Source organism: Pygoscelis adeliae, unplaced genomic scaffold (genome assembly GCF_000699105.1).
Source record: "Pygoscelis adeliae isolate BGI_AS28 unplaced genomic scaffold, ASM69910v1 Scaffold120, whole genome shotgun sequence".
NCBI classification, from domain to species: Eukaryota; Metazoa; Chordata; class Aves; order Sphenisciformes; family Spheniscidae; genus Pygoscelis; species Pygoscelis adeliae.
Window position 1 is genome coordinate 1,830,960 of NW_008824032.1, and position 14,253 is coordinate 1,845,212.

Here is a 14,253-nt window from a genome sequence, read left to right on the forward strand (position 1 = left end):
TCCCCTCCCCCGGCATCTCTAGTTTAAAGCCCTCTTCACCAGCTTGGCAAGCCTATGACCGGAGATGCTCTTCCCCTTCTCTGACAGATGCACCCCGTCAGCCCCCAGTAGACCAGGTTTCTCAAAGCGAGTCCCATGGTCTAAGTAGCTGAACCCCTGGCTGTGGCACCAGTCCCATAACCATTTGTTGACTCGCCAGATTCAACTGGCCCTTTCAAACCCCTTCCCTTTGACCGGGAGGACTGATGAGAAAACTACCTGTGCTCCCGAGTCCCTTACCGCCGCTCCCAGGGCTCTGTAGTCCTTCTTGGTAGTCCTCAGTCTGCTCCTGGCTGTGTCACCGGTGCCCACGTGAAACAGCAGCAGCGGACAATAGTCAGTGGACTGTACGAGGCTTGGTAGCCTCTCGGTGACATCCCTGATGTGAGCCCCCGGGAAGCAGCACACCTCTCTGGAGAGTGCGTCCGGTCGGCAAATGGGTGCCTCTGTACCGCTCAGAAGAGAGTCGGCTACTGCTATCACCCGTTGCCTTTTCTTAGTGGTGGTGTTGGTTGTTATACGGGGGGCAGATCGGGCTGCGTTACTCAGCTCCAGCGCTTTTCCTGGTGTGACAGGACTTTCCTCTTCGACCTGCAGAGTGGTTGTTTCTTGCAGATCATTGGTAGAAATGCTGCCTAGCACTGAATAAAAGTATCTTTGCAGAATCTTCACAGGATGAGGATTTTTCACAGTTTTTTCTTTTACTTTGAACTGTTCTAGCAAGCGAAGTTTTAATCCACTTCATATGTGCTGCCTTGAATTTGTTTAGGACTAATATTATGTACAATACCAAGGAAATTCCTCAAAGTCCTAATATTCCTAGTATCAGCATGCTGATACTTGTCAATGACACATTTTTTTTGAAACCACATAATTCATTTTATATGATTGCTCTATTAACCTTTTAAAATACTGTTAAAGCATCAGCTATTTCCCAGTCCTTTTGAACTTTCTTAGCTTTCCAGGGTTTGTTAAAGTCAACATTAGTAGTTCAAAACATTAGTTGAGTACTTTTAATAGTCTAAAATACAGTTTATTGGGTCCTGTGGGTTTAAAAATGTTTAGCAGTTAATGTTTAACATCCATTGTAGTTACTGTTGAAATTTTTTATTCTGACTCCTAAACTGTAGCACTTCAAAATTAGAGGAAATAAACTTTCCCTTTCATCCTCTTCACTGTAAGTCCAGTCTTGCAAACATTTTGTATGGGCAAATCTCTGTCTCTGAATGGAGACACAGCAAAGCAAATTTGGGACCAGATGAAAACACACTGTGGATAGGAGGGAGAAAGAGCTGAGCTGCTCCAGCTTCATGTATGATATGACCTGCAGTGCAAGCATCAGAAGGTTTCCTCTTCATCTTTTCTCTCAGCTAGACCCACCCACGTACATTTGAATCTGCATGAACCGTACTGATTTATGCATTGTGGAACATCCTTCTGGTTTAGGGTTTGTGTTTATCCCAGGTCCTACTTGACATTGAAAGACATGGGCAAAGAGTTAGTGAGTAGGATTTGTTTACATAATTTCAATTTGAATTTTTATTTAAAATCCTAAAATATTTTTAAGAGCCCATTCCCTTACCATTCTTTTGTTGATGTCCGTAACATAGGTCTTCCTCCATAGCTGACACTTCTTACTCTTTGTTTTTCAAAACTTGGAGCAAAAGCTCTTTGCGTCATTTATGGAAGCAGAAGGGGAAGGGTGTAAAATACATTCTTCCCACTCATAGCACAGAGTTGGAAATGTTCTCAGCACCCACCAGTCTAAAAGAAGGTCTCTGTCCAGCCACACTTCACTACCTTAGCTTATTCCAGGTGGGAGGGTGGAAGATAGACAACCATACCCTGGCTCTCAAGTCTTGCAGTAGGCAGCGATACCCCATTCCTTGGAGGTATTAAGAGGAAGAAAGGTGACAGCATCTGTTCTTCAGATGTCATGATTTCCAATCCATCGCATGTGAAGCCTTAGCCAGGTCACCATATACTTCATAATAAGAGTACGAACAAGTTCTGTATCTGTGACCTCTCCGTGCTATATAACATTAGTGCAGTCTTCCACTGTAAAGGATGCTTCATTTCAATGTCCTAGTATGTAGATTCACAGCTGTGTTAAAAGCTGAAATTGTGAAACTTGTTGAGAATTTTTTGTATGGGGATCGCCAGATCTTCACTGGCTACATGGCTGAGGTGTAGATTCACATCACTATAATCATTCAAGCATGCAAGCACTGCAGCATCTCAAGTCAGGAACATATTCAGAAAACCATACAGAAACACATACATATTCAGAAACACAACTATTTCAGATTACTGTTTATATTATCGTCTTCCCCAGATGAGGCTCCTAATCCTACAAATTCTGCCTTTTCTAACTGTAATTTCAATAATTTTGTTTTTAGAAAAGTTTTTTGTTGAAGAAAACTTTGGAAAGCTGTCAGATGTTATTTCAGTACCTGGATGGAGGACTTCAATGTTATCAAATATTGCTGTGTTCAGTACAGCTGCTTTAACAGTCCTGTATCACTTACACATCAGCTTAAAAAAAAAAAAAGTTGAAATACCTACTACAGTCACAGAAGAGCTTAAAGCTTTTCGTTTGTCCATTTTGTTGAAAACTAAAGACAGTCTCACTTTTATTTAGAGGGAAAAGCTATTTCACTCTCCAGTTTTAAACCTGAATTACAAGTTGCAAGCTGATTAATCTGTGTATTTATTGCTTGAATCTGTATTGTAGTGAACTGCATAGTTTGCACTGTGTAGATAGCAAGGAGAGAACTGTGTGCAGCAGACGTGACCTCCACATCCACGATAACTGCTTTCACTATATGCAGGATCCTCTGCCTGTGTGTTCTCAGTATATCTACTTTTAGTGCAAAATACAATTGTGGACATTTGGGGTGTAAGTTGTTGTAGGTACCAGAAAAGTAATGGAGAGGGGTAGTAATTCACTTCTGTAATAGATCTTGTGGATGGCAAGGAGAGTAGTAAATACCTTTTTAATGACACTTCAGTCCTTTAACTCTAATAAGCCTTGGAGTACTCTGACCAGTTACAGGTCATGCACTTTGAAGGAAGTTGTGAACCCATCAGATGGTTATGTGTGGACGTACAAAGGAGATTTCTGGAAAGAAGATAGGAATAATGTCTCCATGGTAAAGATGATAATTGTCTTTATTATTATAGGACTCAAACTGTAACAAGATTCTAGTTACAAGAAAAACTGTCTAATGCTGAAGATAGTAAGTACTGCAGTAGATTGGTGGGGATTGTGAACCTCTCTGAAAGAGGCTTAAGTAAATGTGTTGTTCCGTGTAGTTTGCAAACTTTGGAAAGTTAGGTCAGCTGTTCTTCCTGCTACCAGAAGAATACCATTTATAAGTCACAAGCAACAATGTATATTGGTACAAATGTGCAAAGAAAAAGTAGCAGTTGCCTCACCTATAAAATAATAATGTTTTTTGTGAACAGCTGCTCTAACCCTTACCCATCTTTGACCATGTGCATTCAGAAAGCTGCTATGGAGAAGCAGCTAGAAGGTGGCTGGAGCATTCCTATCACTTCCTATTAAAGACTGACTGAGAGTACAGGTGCTGCCTTTACATATGTTGCTGACCAAAAGTTTCCAATGTGGATGTATTTTTCTGAGTACACACAGACTGTACAGCAGAACAAATAGGTACTTCTCGGAGTTAACAGGTAGACAAACATTGTTTGAGCCGTAAAATATGTGCTGAATTCTCAGCTAAAAGTGCAATGTTATCTATGTCGTGATTTTCCTATGTTTGAACTCATTAGCATCGATTAGCAGTTAGGGTAATTTTTTGTGTACGTTGAAATTAGATTCTTATAGCTGTTTGTTCCTGTAGTGCTCAGAAGTGGATTTGAAAGAAGAAAATTCTTTTTGTTTTGAAAACAATACTTTATTCTTTGAAGGAGAGTTAGTATGTAAAACTTGAATGTGAAACAGTATTTGAAAGTTCTCTTAATCTTCTTGTAGGCCATAGAAAAACATCTCATCAGAAAGTCCAATGGAGGACTGACCTTCATTGGGGAGTGGAAGAACGGGCACCTTGAAAGAAAGATGGGCCATTTGACCTGTTTTGCAGGGGGAATGTTTGCCCTTGGAGCAGATGGTTCCAGAGATGATAAAGCTGGACATTATTTGCAGCTTGGAGCTGAAATTGCACATACGTGTCATGAGTCATATGACAGAACAAGTAAGATACATTGCTAATCTAGTTATTTCTGTAGTTGAAATAAAGAAATTGTTGTAATTATTTTTAAGATTTGTTATGGACCTATGCCTTGTCTAACATGCACTGTTTTTATACAAGTACAATTTTTTTAACATCCATGTATTTACTTCTGATCTACATCATAGTGAGTAAATGTAAAACCAAACTTTATGTGGTTCCTTCTGGCACATTTATCCCTATTTTTGGATCAGTCAGCTAAGATAGGTTATATGGGTGTAGGGAGGAAGGGGTGTGTGTGAAGTCTTGTTCTTCCAGATATATAGGGCAGTTTTTCATTTCATGTATACTGTTCTTACGGTTATGTAGAGTGAAAAATTTGTAAATACACCTTTTACTGTTTTTACTAATTGTACTAAGTACAATTAAACTTGTACTTAGAGAGGATGAAGTTTAGTATGCAAACTGAGAGATGGCCAAAGACATGACTAGTGAGGAAGCAATATCAGACTTCACTGTTGGGCTGGAATTTTCTCAAGTTCAGTCTTTTGGACCAGGTTTATTTTACATCTTTAATAGTGACCTTGATGCATAAAGTCGAAGTGTGCTGATTACACTTACGGTACCCATACAGTCATAAGACACAATTAAAACAGAAGAGTCTCAGAATAGTAAACAGGAAGATCTTGAGGACTGGACTGTCAGAAATAAGTAGTTCACTAGAAAAAAGGCAGGAGCTCTTTCTCTAAACTGGAAATTGAAAAATGCCAGTGCAGTCCTAGTCTGTATCAGGTGAAGAATTTTCAGCAGAGATTAGAGAATATTAACAATGCCTTAGAAGACACATATAATTTGTCATCCAGAATACACTGTACAAATCTGAATTTCAAGCAGAACAAATGCAGAGAAGGACCACAAGAACGATTAGAGTGACAGAGCTTTTATCTTACAATGAGCAGGCCGACCTCTCTTATTTTCCCAGACTAGAAAAATAATGCCAAAGAAAGAAATAAATTTGTTGTCATCTCAAGGGGTAAACACTGAAAAGAAATAGATTTATTTTAAGATATAAACGACACAGTTCTACCAAGAGCAAGATTTGTAAGCTTGCCATGAATAAATGTAGGTTGGAAATTGGAAATGGCTTTGTGTAGCCATCAGAGGAGTGAGCTTCTGAAATAACTTCTTAGTAGAAGTAATGGTAACTAAAACTCAGGCAGTTTTAAGATGAGAATTCATGTATTTATTTATAGGATTACACAGTATCATTGTATAATTGCCTGTCATTTTAAAGATTTCAGTCACATAAGTGATACTTTTACCTGGGTAGCAACAGCATTAAAAAAAAGGAGAAGAAAAAATGTGAGGATACTTAAGGAAAAAGGTAGGACATAGTAGCTGTTGTTGCATTCTGAAAAACTGCATTTAAACTTTTAATTTGACACTTAAAAATAAGCAATGCTAAATTTACAGTTGTTTGTGCAGTCCTAATTTTATTCCTTCAGATGTTTATTCTGTACCCTAAATACGTCAAAAGATGGGGGGGGGGGATAAAAGTTTTGGTTACATATTTAATGACTGTATAAGAACACACACATGCAATAAACAGATTGAAAGTTTTACAGACAGCTATAAATTTGCAATGCCCTAGTTTTCTTTTGTTCAGTCATGCAATCTCAGGAATGTGGATTTTTTGTTTGGTGTTTTTTTGGTTGGTTTTTTTTTTTTTGCCTGGGCTGATTTTTCAAAGAAAATAAAGAACTGTTATGTGCAAAATGTCAACTTCTTCATTATGCTTTAACAGCAGGATTTGAGACATAATTGTACACTTTAATGATAAAACTAGCTGGTTGCAGGAAAAAAGCTCTCTTTCAGAGGGCAGACAGTCATCCTGGTTCAGCTGATAAGTTTGTTTCAGTCAGCAAAGGGGAGAGCCTGACCTCTTTCTCCTGTAGACGCAGGAGAACTCTTGCACCATTTGGTGTCCCCAGAGGAGACAGCAAGGTGCTGAGGCTGCGTGCTGAGGACAGAGAGCTCTCTTCTTCAGATAAACCAACCAGAGCTGTCCTTTCCTGTGTCTTCCCAGGGTTGCTCATAATAAACTGCAGTATATGCCTGGGTTTATAATATTCTAGTATAAAAATACTACTTTATGAAGCAACCTAAATTTCCATAAGGGCTAAGCATGAGGAAAAAAAAAAAAGCTGTTTCAGGGTCCAGTCTCAGGAAAATCGAAACAGAATTTCACAGAATAAAAGCACTTCTGGAAAAGAAGAGCATTATATTGTCAACTGTCAGCAACCTGTTGCACATATTGCAGGTATGAAAGCCTGTTTAAAAAAAAAAAAAAGAGAGAATTTGATATTTCAGAGAGCTTTAGGCAAACTAAATTCTACGTTTGCTACTGTCTTTACAATAATGTTATATAAATCATGGAATACCATCTCCTGAAATTCTGGTTTGAAACTATGCTTTCCATGTCTTGCATAAATAAACAAACATGGTGACATGACAGATGATTTAGGGTCCAGGACTTCTGAGTTTTCAGATAAATGCCGTTGGAGTAACTTTGATCTGGACAGATTTTACCAGTGTGGTAATAAGTAAAATGCTTGTCTTGCAGTGACCGTACACATGCCTATTTAGCATTGAGGTAATTTTCTGCCATGACATTTGTGACTGGAGGTTCTTGATGTATTAGGATTTTTTAAGGCAATAATAGTATCCTCTCAGATCATTTTCCCCTCTCATACATTACCCTATGTCTTCAGACAAAACTCGATCACCCTCTATAAGGCAGAGCGTTTGTGGTGACTTCAGCCTTCTTTAACAAAACAAGACTTTACATATTTTGTCAAGCTAATATAGCCCTTTCATTTGGTCTTGTCTGTTTGCCTCTCTTATTCATTTACTTGCCTTTGGGACTGAAGTTATGACAATTGATGTGAGAAGTCACCTGTTGAATTATGATTGCCCAGACTCTCTTTCTAAGACCATCTCTCTGGTCCCTTGGATGCATTTGCTTCTCTTGATGGCTTCTGAGACCCTTGAGGTCTTAGGCCATTATGAATCCTTCTCCGCTTTCTGGTCTACCCCTCGATGTCAAGCATTCTGTCGCCATCCAGTTTGTGCTTTCAGCAGTAGATGGTGTTTAGGAGCTGTTGCACCAGCAGGCAGTTATACCCTCCTCTTCCAGCTGCCAGGCAGAGGAGCGGATTGTATTGCAAGAATCCCACACAAGCTTAGCTGGGTTACAGTGCTCCCAAACATACTGTAACCCATTCCCCAACTCAAATACTTCTTTTAGGCTCCCCAGACGCATGATGAAAAGATGTGTGTTTTGCCACAAATTATTTGGGGAGGATTGAGGTCACCCTGCAGATAGAAAAGCATCCTGCTTTTTTACCTCTTTACTGGTGAAAAAATATCCTCCACTGCCCATCCTTTCTTTCCATTTTGGCAACAGCAATCACTTTACCATGTAACCAGCAAAAGTTGCCACGTGGTCACAGTTTTGCACAGTAATGTCGTAGACTGATTTATTTGCCTTAGTCTTGGCATCATTGGAATGAGAGCTTTCCACTGACATTTTGGGTATTCCTTAGACCCCTGGAATGTGTATCAGTGATCCCTTGCAGGTTTTTTGGATGCTCACAGTGCATCATTGGGGCTTGCTGAAGATTTTAGGACATTTCTTAACTTGATTGAAAGTGTGGCACAAGTTAAAGCACACCATCACCTTTTGGACAGATTGTTGCTGGCATGACACCATGCCACGTCTCCCAACATATAAATAAGACCAACCTCATATCTGTGAAGCTACCTTAGAGAGGCCACAGCCTATTGCACCTACATGTCTTGCTGGGTCAAGCAAAGATACTCAATCTCAGCCCACATGACTCAGTTTCTTCCTCATTACCTAACACCATTATCGTTTGTAGTTGCTGCTGCTTTAGTCAGGATTAATCAATACTAAGATGAATAGTTTTTTCATAGAGGCAGATGTGGAGGAAGCATGAGACCCCATTTTGGACTTAAGAGGACTGCATGTGTTCATATATAAGCTCAGTTCAGGATGGCGATGGAGGCTCTACAGAGAGGAGAAGGACTTTTGTCTCTTGAATTCAAGGATACCTTGTTCGACATCTCAGTCAAAATAGGTAACAGGAGGTATGCCTTGTGGTAGAAACAGACCCATTCGAGTTCAAAAGTCAGTTGCTTGACTTCTGTACGGATCAGAGGTTTTTCATAAGGTACCTGGCCATCATAGTAACCCAACTTGGGTGAAAGTATCTGCTTTTGTTATCCAAGTGACTGAGTAATTAAAAGCAGGTTAATCATTCCCTTCAGGTTAGCTTGGGGCTTTTTAGCTTTGGACAGTTAAACTCAGTCGACACGCTGCTGTTTTTTGGGATCAAGTCTTCCAGACCTACCCCCTGAGAAAATGTTGCTATCCTACACACACTATTTTCTCACATCAGGCCCAGGTTTCATTGTCCAAATGTAAGGTGGTCTGTCTACCTGTGACATTGTTACTTGTGTGATACTGATCTGCCTCTGAGCAAGGGATTTGTGTTTCCAGGATCCATTGAACTTGTGGGCATGAGACCTCCGAGGCTCTTCCTCTCTTCAGGAAATTGTGGATGCATGTGGCATCCCTTGGGAACACCAAGGATTTGAAAAGGCTTATTGATGGTCAAAGTCAGAAAACTTAACTGTAACCAGAATAGTCTTGTGATGTGTACTCTACACATGCCTCTGCTTCCTACCTACTCTGCTTTTTTCTGTACCATAACCTATTGATAGATTATTGCTGCAGTCATCCTAAATCTCCCATCCTATGACAGTAGATTTCAAGATTTTTCTGTAGTCCAGTGTGCTCTCGATTTGGAGAGAAGATTGACAGAACCTAAGATAGAGGGCATGCTCTGATCTGTGTGCCCATGTACCAGCACAGCACAAGGAATCATAATGCTGTCAGTGGCACTGGTAAGGCAAAAAGAATACAGCTTCATGTGCTTATGGTGCAAGGTTTCTCAATGTTTACGCTTGTGTGTGGACTGCACATCTTGAGGTATTCCAGTTGCTGGGGATCAGTTCTTTGTTTTACATGCTTAACATGTACCACTGAGAAACATGGTAAAGTGAAATCCATAAATGGTAAAAAAAAAAAAAAAAGTCCAATGAAATTGGAAGAATAGAAAGACCACTAACAAATCAATCTGAATAATTAGCTTTCATAGGTATTGTAGAGGTTAGATTAATAAGCAAAATTATCTATATAGATGGCAGCATGTGCTGATTTATAGCACACTATTTTTAGTAAAATACACCATCCCTTATACATAAGAATTTTCCCAGCCATTAGCTGATACTATGTAAAGTATTGACTGACTACAGGCAGGTTATTTTAGGATGAAGTTTTTTGCATGTCTTTAAAGTTTCTTGACAAGAACTGTCCACAGAATCTGGGTACAGCTTTAGCTGTTCTTATATGTGTGACAATTCCAATGCAGAATAAGCCAGATGACTAAGATTTCAGCTGAGACATTGTAAGGGTATGAGTAGATGCTGTCTGTGTCCCAAGACTCTCAGTAAGCAGCTAAACAGGCAAAGATGAAGAAACAAGAATAATTACTTGTTTTCATGAGAAGTATAAAATAACAATGTACGTTGATGGAATGGTTCAGAGAGTCTCAAACAAAAGTATTTTTTTCTTCCTCAAATTTTGTGAGTCGGAGCCTAGAAAGTATTATTATAATTATGAATCCTTTCTTACTTTCAGGAAATTTATTGCTAGATTGACTCTAGTCTTAAAGGAACACACAAAAAATTAAACAATGTTTTCAAAAATATTTCTAAAATTAGATACATAAATATTTATCTAGAAATCTGAGGATTTGCCCTTATTTTCAGCAGTGCTAAATACAGCTCTCATTGAAGTCAACTTTAAATCAGTTAAAATCTCTTTTAAGATGGTACTGGTTTAGCTTTGCAATTTTGCACTATGATGTGAAATTGTTTCTCATCTGCTCTCCCTGCCTAGACTATAGCCTATCAGCCCCATTAATACTAAAATATCTGGATTAAAGTGTGACCACTATAGCATTGTAAAATGGCCTTAGATGGTTCTTTGCTTAGAAGAATGCTCCTCTGAAAGGTACTATGTTCATAGTAGCTTCTTTATTTTAGGCAGCTGTTAGTAGAAGTGCTGTGATTAATTTTACATCCTTGGTTTCAGATAAAAATTCAGTGAGATTGTCACAATATGCAGGGGTCACCCATCCTTGGGTGGTATAATTTCTTGGAGTGCCCAATAACATTAGAAGTAGATATGAGTAAATAATTAAAGATTTAATGTGCCAGCAGGCTACAAAGCAAGAGAAGGTGTCACAGTTTCTGTAGATGATGCATCACTAGAACTGCCTGAAATCCAGCTTCTTCGGCGGATAAGAGTAATACAGCTGACATGGTTTACCTGATTTCCAAAAGGCTTTTTCAAAAGTCCTCTACTAAGGCCCTTTAAGGCTATTAAGCAGCTACAGCATAAACAGCAAGTACCTGCATGGAGAAAAAACAATGGTTGTAGTATAACAAATAGGGCAGTATAATAAATAGTCAGTTATTCCAATGGACGAATAGTGGCTAACCAGTGGTACTCTGATATATTTGATACATCTTTATGTGTATAGATGTGTATAAATGTATAGTATATTTACATTTTATATTTTAATATGTGTATGTATATATAAATAAAAATATATACAAATATACATATATATAAATGATCAGGAAAAGGGCAGGAACAGTAAGGTAAGCGTGCTGATAATAACCAAAAAAAAAGGATAGCAAGGATGAAAGAAAGCTGAAAAATTATGCAAGGACCTTAAGAGGTTGAGTAATTGCGTAATAAATTACTAAATTAAATTCGGTGTAATTAAATGTAAAGTGAGGCGCCTATGAAAAAATTATTCCTAACCTCACATATAAAATGATGAGCTCTTAACTGACCATTACAACTCAGGAAATTGCTCTTGAGATTATGAAAATGTCAGCTCAGTAGCAGTCAGGAAAAACAAAGTGAGAAAGAGCAAAATAGAAAATGTCATTATGTCACTGTATTAATCTTGTCCACACTTTTAGTGCTGTATTCAGGCTTGTCCTCTCATTTCACAAATAATATAGTAGAACTGGAAGAGCTGCAGAGAGAGTTTCTACGCCAGAGGTATTAGAGATGTGGAACTCCTTAGCAGAGGTTGTTTTGGATGCTTAAGGCTTATACAGGTTCAAGGAAACACCAGATAAGTACTTGAGAAATAAATCTATTAAGAATTACTGACCACATAAAAAAGCATGTCTAGTTTGAGAGAAGCCTTGAGCTCAAAGAAATTGGAGACTGGTAGAGAAGCTGGAAAAAGGTATCTCATATACTTGGCCTGTTCTTCCTCTTCCCCATCCTTGTCTGATTTTGATCATTGTTGGAGACTTGATACTGGACCAGACAGAACTTCCACCTGGTTCAGTATGGCCATCCTTATCTTCTTAATTTTGGATAGGTAGAACTCTGTATCTAATCTCATTGATTTTGCAGTAAAATCTGTAAATTTTTTTTACTGAAACTGGTAAAATGGCCCATTTTGAAAGAAGTATCATAAACATTTCTTGATGGAGTTTTCCTTACCAGACATGTGGCTGAAGCAGAGTGTGGTGCTTTTTTCTGTTGGCATCCAGAGCCGTACTCCCTTGAAACAAAAAGATTAAGGAACTTTTTTTGGACATTTTATGCTGGGGTACGCACTGGGAGGTGCTCGTATAAGGTTCCCCTTTCAGACTCATGAGACCATGGTTAATTTGAGCCTCTAGCCCATAGGAATTACATGATTAATTGCTTTGATAATTTTTAAAGCTCAAGTGCAGCTTCAAAGTTCAGCAACTTAAAAATTCTCTGCCAAAGCAAAGGGTGGCATGCAGCTGTAGATAAGAGTGCATTATTTATGTCAAATTTGAGGAATAATGTGTAGCTGTATAATAAAAAAAAACGTAATTGCATCTTCATATTATAGACAATTTTTCTACAGGTACCTCCTTCTTACATGAATAGTCTTCCAGATGCTGGCACAGGGCCATTGCAGCTTCCTTTAAGGGCTGAAATAGTGGATCTCTTAGTTCAGAGATTTATTTTCAGGTGTGGCTAAGTTTTCATTGCCTAGTTATAAACTCTTTACTTGAGGATCATGTTATGAAGCACTTCAGTTACGGTGGCCCGACAGCACTTCCCTAAACCAAGAGAGTTTGGATAAAGGTGCAGGTTATTTGAGATGGTGGTACCTGGTTTTGTTCGAAGATCTTTTTCCACTGTGCTGGGTGGGATCAAAGGACATCAAAACCTCTGTTGACCCTTTTTTTTTCTTTTGCTTGTAAAGAATCAATGTCGGTCACTTTAATTTTATCCTATAATTGAATGTGTTCATGTGTTTATATTCTTAGCGTTTCATTAGGTTTCAAGAGGATTACTGTACATCTGTCAAGATAGGTAGTTTTCTCACAGGAATTGGATAAATTATTCATAAGGAAAATTATAGGCCTCAACAATAGGAAATATTTATGAGACTGCTTAAAGACAAGCTAGTTTCTGTTTTTCTCACATGGTTGGGATATAGCAGTCTCCTAGCCACCCTTCCTGCAAAGGTTGGTAAGGAATAATTTTTTTTCTTCCTCCCCCCCCCCCTTCCTCTGCAGCATTAAAGCTGGGTCCAGAAGCATTCAAATTTGATGGTGGCATAGAGGCGGTGGCAGTGCGGCAGAACGAGAAGTATTACATCCTAAGACCAGAGGTGATTGAGACCTACTGGTATATGTGGAGATTCACCCATGATCCCAAGTACAGGCAGTGGGGCTGGGAGGCAACACAGGTAAATGTATTAATTATCTGTCAGTAAATTAATTCTATGTATTTTCCTTTTGAGGCACTTTAATCTTGTGGTACTGAAACACTTCAAATGGTAATTGATTTTCGCGAGTTCCTGTAAACCAGGGTACATATGGGGGTGCACGCAGTTATTCCTGTTTTGCAACTGCTGAATCAGATGTACAGATGAGAAACATGTTCAGCATTATACAGCTGATGGGTTTTAGGCATGGAAATAGAATCCACTGGACATGGATTCTGATAACTCCTGCTGTTACCAGTAGTCCACAGCCCCCAGGATAGGTAATTTATCCTGGGAAATGAAAGCATATTATAAATAACTTTGTTAAGCATGTGTTAGCACTCGGTTTAGATTAAAAGACAAAGCTGTTCTTACAGTTCCTTCTTGGTCAGCTATTAAAACACAAGTGGTAGGACAACGGTTCTCAGATGGTTTGTAGACTAGATAGCGTGTATACGTGGGTTGGTATCATGGCTCTTTCTTTTCTTAGTTGCCTGATTGGAGGAAGAAAAATTGCCAGTCAGTTTAGATTTACTCAATTATAACAGAAAATTCCATCACTAGAAGTAGACCAGAAAGGGAAGTGAATAAGTAATAGCACGTGAGGCAGAACTTAAAAATTGTTGCTAAGGTATTTTGGACATATTGCTTTTTTTTTTTATAGCTGCTTTCCTGGGTTTAAATCTAGTTGTTGTATGTTTTAATCAAATTCCCAAGTGTGAAAATGCTTCTGAGTCTTTCTCATTGGAAATGCTTGTATTGGTCTACAGAAGCCCAAATTCATTGTAAGACTCTGAACACAGATCTGTGCTCATGGCCTTCCTTCATTCATCCTTTGAACATGGAATCATAGAATCATTAAGGTTGGAAAAGACCTTGGATCATCGAGTCCAACCGTCAGCCCAACACCACCATGTCCACTAAACCATGTCCCTAAGCACCTCATCTACCCGTCTTTTAAATACTTCCAGGGATGGTGACTCAACCACTTCCCTGGGCAGCCTCTTCCAATGTTTAACCACTCTTTCAGTAAAGAAATTTTTCCTCACGTCCAATCTAAACCTCCCCTGGCGCAACTTGAGGCCATTTCC

General features: G+C 38.8%; 1 protein-coding gene across 2 annotated transcripts in view; it reads left to right on the forward strand.

Moving 5' to 3' along the window:
* Nucleotides 1–14,253, forward strand: part of MAN1A2 (mannosidase, alpha, class 1A, member 2) — a 161,802-nt gene that overhangs the window by 131,051 nt on the left and 16,498 nt on the right. For both annotated transcript variants that reach the window (XR_663845.1, XM_009329140.1), the window contains exons 10-11: nucleotides 4,037–4,256; nucleotides 12,972–13,144. Coding sequence is in view for 1 of the 2 variants with exons in the window: in XM_009329140.1 (XP_009327415.1) it covers nucleotides 4,037–4,256; nucleotides 12,972–13,144 (393 nt within the window). In the remaining variant the exon portion in view is untranslated. The remainder of the gene's footprint in view (nucleotides 1–4,036; nucleotides 4,257–12,971; nucleotides 13,145–14,253) is intronic.